Source organism: Fragaria vesca, linkage group LG6, assembly GCF_000184155.1.
Source record: "Fragaria vesca subsp. vesca linkage group LG6, FraVesHawaii_1.0, whole genome shotgun sequence".
NCBI classification, from domain to species: Eukaryota; Viridiplantae; Streptophyta; class Magnoliopsida; order Rosales; family Rosaceae; genus Fragaria; species Fragaria vesca.
Window position 1 is genome coordinate 4,988,730 of NC_020496.1, and position 7,107 is coordinate 4,995,836.

A 7,107-nucleotide genomic window follows, 5' to 3' on the forward strand; every position below is an offset into this window, starting at 1 on the left:
AATCTAACTACTTGCTTGGAGTACTTATCGATCAGTTGCTTTTGCATATGTTAAATTTTACTGAAACTATCAATTTACTCCCAATTATTTACATCATGACGTAAATTTAGATAGTGAATGGGTAGAATTATTGTAAAAGCTAGGTGGAAACTAACTTACGTCAAATTACTTCGTTTTTGTAAACTCCTTAGTTTCTTATAACTATCCTACGTGATTTGCTCTGATGAACAAACTAAGTAACAACTTAATTACAAGCATATCTACACGAAGCATGTTATGAGAGCACAATCAGGAGATTAAAATAGGCCTAGTTATATACATTAGCGCGCATCTCTCTGATCCATAAGTTAAGTCAGCTAGTGAAAGAGTTTGTGAGCCAGGCCATACATATCGACCAGGACCTAACAATACTCCCGGGGAAACAGAAAGAAATTTCCAAAAAAAACCAATAAAAATGGGACACTAAGCCTCAAAATAGAGTGACAAAATGAAGATATCGATGAGCTAATGGATGAGCTAATCAAACACTAATGTTGGTGATCAGTTCTTTTTAGGTAGTTCTTGATTGGATCCATCCCTAAGCATGAAACGTGCACGAATGTGATCCACTTGATTACTCAAATTAGCTAGTCTCACCATTACGAACTACAAGACCACTGATTAATTTAAGCTTATATAGCTATAAAATTAATCCAGAATACTAATCAAGATCAAGCATATCTTAGAGGTTTAGTGGGGACCATATATAGTACTACAATTAAGGGATTCAGTTTCTCTGCTGTTTGCCATTTATTCGAAAATTGTTGTGCTCCATCGAAGTAGCTAGAAATGTATTGATACGACTAAAAGGTGTCTCTAAAGATTTTTTAAAAGATATATTGTAAATATAATAAACAACTAAAATTCTATTTTAAGAATAATCGATAAACAACATTCACACGCGCGTACACATAAACATGCGTAAACGCTTATAAAAACAGAGACAGACGATCTGATCTGAAGCGCGTACGCATAAACATGCGTAAACGCTTATAAAAACAGAGACAAACGATCTGATCTGAAGCGACGTGTCGGCGTCAGAAAAATCCAGTCCAATAAGTAAAGGCCAGATTTAGCTAGCTAATTGTAGAATCATATATATATAGAGAGTGAGAGCTAGCTAGAATGGTTGATCATGAGGAAGAACAAGATCGGTTGCTGCCAATTGCAAACGTAGGGAGGATCATGAAGCAAGGTCTTCCCCAAAGAGCAAAAGTCTCCAAGGAAGCCAAGCAAAGGATGCAAGAGTGTGCAACTGAGTTCCTAAGTTTTGTGACGGCAGAGGCTTCTGACAAGTGTCACAAAGAGAATCGAAAGACGGTGAATGGGGACGACATCTGTTGGGCTATGAGTGCTCTTGGATTTGATAACTATGCTGAGGCTACAACAAGGTACTTGAACAAGTATAGGGAAGCTGAGAGACACAGATTAGCTGCTAACCAAAGCAATATTAATATTAATACTAGCTCATCCAGCCAATTAGAGATCAGAGAGGGAGATCAGCTGCCAATCTATTTAAGTGGAACTCAGCCTTCGAATCTGGAGTTTAGGATTCTTGAGATGGGTGACAACTCCTTTGCCAAGCCATCTTGAAGATTAGTTTCTGCATGATTACCATGTTAATTGTAGGCGTAATTATCAGTACGAACTGACTTAGTTTGCTTGCTAGCTAGCTTGGATCTGAGAGGTAATGTTGTATCTTTTCTGCTGGTGAAATGTTCATGCTTTTCTTCAACTTTTGGTTGTTAATTATGTATCGTTTTAGCTTAAGCTGATCTGTTTTAGAAACTTCATAGCAGAGAAGGGACTGATTTGCTTATGGATAATGAGATGAATTAGATATCAATGTGTTTTAGTATTGTATTTTAGCTCAGAATGTTATGCTGGTATTTGAATTTTGAAACAGATCTGAGTTCATCAGTTGGAGTGTCAAATTGCAAAATCGATCTCAATTCATTTGAACAAAATCTTTGAGCTACGTACTTCGTATGCAATAGGTTTGACATATAGATGCTGGAAATACAGATTTCTCACTACAAAGAAAAGGTATATATCTATTTAGGTCTTCTTTTTTTGAAAGGGATCTATTTAGGTCTTTAGGATACTGAAAAATTCTAGCTTGTTTCTCTATCTCTTAGTTCAGATCTTATGTAAATTGGATCAAGACCTACATCTCTTGTCTTTGGTTTGATTTCTTTTATTCTATTTCTATTCCTTCATTCCTTTTATTTTCTCTGGACTAAACCAGTGTGTGTGTGTGTGTGTTAACTACTGCATTTCTTAGGAAAATTTAGCTGATGTTTGTTGTAATTCATATGAATGCTTAGCGTTTCACCCATGCAAACTTCAGAATGTTTTAATTTTTTGTTTTTGAACAACAATACCAAAATGATTAATATATATGGTTTTGCAATATAACCTAGCAGCCTATTTATATATATACGAGTATATAACTAATAATACTTTCAGGCAGAAGAGTTCTTCATATATGAGTACATATGAATTATTAACATGTATAGCCGAATGCCCAAATCCTTTTGAACCGCCAATTTCCTCAAAATCACCATCTCTAGTTAATTGTCCAATATATGATATCAATGAATCACAAGTTCACAACCAGGCATAGTATTATCCAAAAGATCGACTAGCTAGCTAAGTTGTAAGTAAGATTACAATCACCAGATAACAAATATATATATATATACGGATTTTCTCAGCTGCAGACGTCCGCACCAATTTTTTGGTGTGGATTTCCATTTTTGCACCACTTTTTGATCGAATTTCCTCATCTCCACCGTCTAGTATCTAGATAATATTGTGTAGATCATCTCTGCAAAATTTCAGCCAATTTGGTGATCGTTAAGGCCCTCAAACTCGAAAAAAAATTGGACGGACTGAATTCTGTCCGGTTGTGTTCATACCAGAAAAACTCGAGTTTGAGGGCTTTAACGATCACCAAATTGGCTGAAATTTTGCAGAGATGATCTACACAATATTATCTAGATACTAGACGGTGGAGATGAGGAAATTCAATCAGAAAATGGTGCAAAAATAGAAATCTGTACCAAAACCGTTGGTGCGGACGTCCGCAGCCGAGAATGGCTATATATATATATATATATATATATATATTCCATAGCAGCCTTATAATATATATGTATGACAATAGTACAGTCTGATTAATAGTTCTTGATATCTGGATCTATATATAATTAGTATGCACGTACATCTTAGTGATCTTACTATTAATCGTTTTGAAGTTAGTTTCCTGAAATTAATTACTATCTATGATGCTTAAGGATAAGATCACGTACCCTCTCAATTATATGAGAACTTCTAGTAGTTGTATTCGTACACTATATATCTTGCTATAATCGTATGTTGGGGTTTTCAGCCTGGCTAAATTCACTTACCTTTTGTAGTTAAGAGCATTTCTATTTCGAATTCTAAGCAAAAGTTCCTAAGTTCATAACCCTCCATATCGTAAGTTAATTATTGAATTGAAATTTGTTTAATCCTTGTGGTTTGAAGTCGATATTTGTTTAGTCCTTATGATTTTATTTTAATTTGAATAGTCTTTAAAGTCACGATTTTTTATCCAAATAGTAATTCCGTCAATTTTCTCAGTTAAATTGCTGACGTGGCATTTAACTAAGAAAATTGTCGGAATGACTATTTAGATGAAAAATCATTACTTTAAGGACTATTCAGATTAAAATAAAATATCATAAGGACTATTTAGATGAAAAATCGTGATTTTTAAGGACTATTCAGATTAAAATAAAATAATATATAAGGACTAAACAGATGTCGGCTTCAAACCATAAGGACTATACAATATTTTACCTTTATTGCATTCGATTTTTTTCAAATAAGAAACTGTTTAATTACTGATTAACACATTATTTCGTAGTACTTAGACAAACAATATGCCTTCTAAGAATTGAGTAAAATTATATTGTCACTTGGAGCTAAAATGTTCTTATTATTCTTGAAAAGATAGTGTTCTCTCTTGTATATATGTGTATTTTCACAAGAATAAACTGACTTGTTGAACTGAAGACATTCTATGTGTGCTAATTAAACTGCTAATGCCATCAGACTTTTTCGCCTAGAACAACTTAATTTTAACACACTGCAGGTTGGACTGTCAAACTCACATGTACAAATGAATCTTCCATCAAAATGTAGTAAAATATGTTTAGAATGTGCTGGTGTATTACTAGGGTTTTTGGTTATAACCCTAGAAGCAAGGACCACAACAATTGTGGCTTTAGAGCTTAGATATAACATGAGTTGCCATGAAAGTACTACAATAGAATCTCAAGCATGCTTAAAGTAAGTTACTATATGAATGCTTAAGCCCTATTAATAAAGGATTAGAATAATTTTCCTAGACAGATTTAGGGTTTGAACATATATAATGCAAGACCTAGCTGCAGGGTTTCTGCAACTTAATTAGGTTCTTGCCTCTTTTGGGACCACTTCTCAACTAAGATGACAACTCTAGATATAATCTCTTCAAAACAAATTTGTCAGAATTGAGATGCAAAAGCTGAAAAAACTCCAAGATCTTACACTAATTAAACCATTGCAGTACTATGTGATGGTCCTATAGATATATAATTTCAAAAAAAATAAGCTATAGTACAAAACCATATCAATATAGCATGGCATAAAGCTCTCGTATATGGAATTACATACATTTCGGATGTCCAAATTTGTGCCACATACTTCCTCGATACAATAATATGGTAGAATTTTATCTAGATTAAGTAATACTGGAAAAGTGTTATGGGTCCCACAGACATCGATGGGCGAGAGATTCTCGCCCATATTGGGTACTCAGGCGTTTTGGATCTAGCGTTTTTCAATGTCGAAACCCTAAAACAAGCAGACCAAATTATTGATGTACATGTTATGTTTTGGTTTTCAATATGGGTTGAGATGAGATACAAGTTGCTTCCATGAACTCTGATCATTGAATCACGGCATCGAGCTTCATAATAGTAAACCTAATTAATGGTCCATGATTTATAGTTACCACTATAATGCATCTGGTGCACCCAATTTTCTTGACTAGAGGTTGTGTTTGTGAGTTCAACCTGGCTCAGAAAGACGCATTCCAAACTCTGATATAAACTTGTAAAATTAATCAACTCTAGTATGCCTAGTAAACATGTCAACTTGGACATGGATTTCTATGTTTGAGAAATGAGAACACCCAAGGAGGTCCTCCTCCTCTCTCATTTATATTTTTTAATTTTTAATCTTTTTAGCTTTTGAGAAACAATGAGGTGAAATCTTGATATCCATCAGTTCTTTTCTGATTGATAATTTTCACCAACAGCAAGACAAACAAGTTATCGGTGGCCAAAATGAGAAAGGGGAAGAAAACTTCTCAAGTAATTTGATTAACAAAAGCTTCCACATAACCACAACCATCATCAATATCAGGTCCTTCCCAATAACCATGTATGATCATGTGGCTACAAGAATCTACATTCATATGAGAATACAAGATTTCACAGAGAGGTTTTGCGGTTGTTGAAAGAAGATGTCGACAGCTTCGATTCGAAGATGATATGGCTCCATTTGTATTGCAGGAGGCAGAATGCTTTGCAGCTGCATATGGAATTCAGATTCGTCAGATTGAATAATGAAAATCACGAACAAAATTATCTGATGTGAAAATTCCTAGTGCATTCAGTCCTAAAGATAGCATCTTTGAACTTTAAAAACAAAAATGCCTGAGATCAACTGAGAAACTTGAAAAATCTAGAAAAATGAACAAACTTGGACTTAACTTTCAACACTTGACACTGAACTCATATTGGAACAACCTGAGCTGAAATGCTCTTAGGAAGCTTGGGGTGATACAGTGATACTAGTTCAAATACAGCCTCACCCTAACAAATGTTTAATAAATTTAAGCAACCATTTGAAACCTAATGAAGGTTAGCTAGTTTGATCTATGCATGCCATGCGTCATCAACAAAGACACGCTAGCTGCCTGTTTCATCAGATCAAACACAGAGAGAATCCGATTCCACTCTCAGGCATCTATGAGGTGGAACATGACAAACACCAAAAGCCAGCCATTGAGCCATGCATGATCTCATTGAGGCAAAACAATCAAATGTTTTTGCGGTCCAATAGAACTGTTGGGTTGTCCTTTGCAGTTTTTCTTTCTAGCTTAAAGACAGAAGAGAGTACTTCTATATCTCTTCAAGAGATTTCCTCTTCGTTGCTATGCTATTTAAAATCAACACATGCAGGCCAACTAATTTCTTTGTACGATTCAAATTATAATCAATGATGATCGATGCATCCACTACCCTAGCTACTTGTGATTGGTCAATTCGCACATTAAACAAAAAAGATCTGTTTTACTCTGTCGTATAATACATGCAATTGTACAAATATCTTCTGTCAAAAATGTGTTTTTTGAGAAAATTTGGAGGTGTATATGTACTATTCAGTTATACAAATATGATTCACATATTGTGCTAGCACTTTAGCAGATAATTAAGCTATGGAAGCAACTATGCGACACAGTCGAGCCCTGATGGTAACCTAGAGTAGTCTCACTAGCTACTCCAAGGTGGTTGATTTTCACAGCCGCTCTCTTCTGTTTCGCTTTGCTAGTTTGCTTCAGAACAAGACTCAGGCCTCTCTTCATTTCAGTTCTAAACCTACAACTGTCTCAATGCAATTACATTAGGTTGTGAAGTTGGTGAGATTTGGCTTCAAAGATTTATGGGGGCCAATTACTATGCTTACTTTCAGGGAGAAATGAAGCAAGTCTGTCCTTGCTCTTACATCATATTTGAAAGAGGACGAAACATACTTACCATGCATTCACTACTACTGTGTTGTATCCTAAGGCTTTTGAATTAACACGATTGCCACAACAATTATTGAACGAGCTCCCCCTTTGGTGAACCATTTCCCACACCATTCATCCTCTTCTCTTCTCTATGCATGCTATTCTCTCTTCTCAGGTAGAGTTAGGTTAGATATATAGAGCGAGTTGAGTGAGTTCAGCTAGATATATATATATATATA

General features: G+C 35.0%; 2 protein-coding genes across 2 annotated transcripts in view; one reads left to right on the forward strand and one right to left on the reverse strand.

Moving 5' to 3' along the window:
* Nucleotides 1-1,059: 1,059 nt before the first annotated feature.
* On the forward strand, nucleotides 1,060-1,943 carry LOC101291347 (nuclear transcription factor Y subunit B-4-like). Its single transcript, XM_004302365.1, has one exon. It carries the CDS (start codon nucleotides 1,165-1,167, stop codon nucleotides 1,630-1,632), a length of 468 nt encoding a protein of 155 aa, XP_004302413.1. The 5' UTR covers nucleotides 1,060-1,164; the 3' UTR covers nucleotides 1,633-1,943.
* A 3,482-nt stretch (nucleotides 1,944-5,425) lies between these two features.
* The window catches only part of LOC101291637, a 3,959-nt gene continuing 2,277 nt past the window's right edge, over nucleotides 5,426-7,107 (reverse strand). Inside the window, exon 3 of the mRNA XM_004302366.1 lies at nucleotides 5,426-5,664. Within this exon, the coding sequence (XP_004302414.1) occupies nucleotides 5,441-5,664 (224 nt within the window). The 3' untranslated portion in view covers nucleotides 5,426-5,440. The remainder of the gene's footprint in view (nucleotides 5,665-7,107) is intronic.

Excerpts from the sequence above, each read along its gene's own strand:
- LOC101291347 (XM_004302365.1), top strand. The coding sequence starts at position 1,165 with ATGGTTGATCATGAGGAAGAACAAGATCGGTTGCTGCCAATTGCAAAC.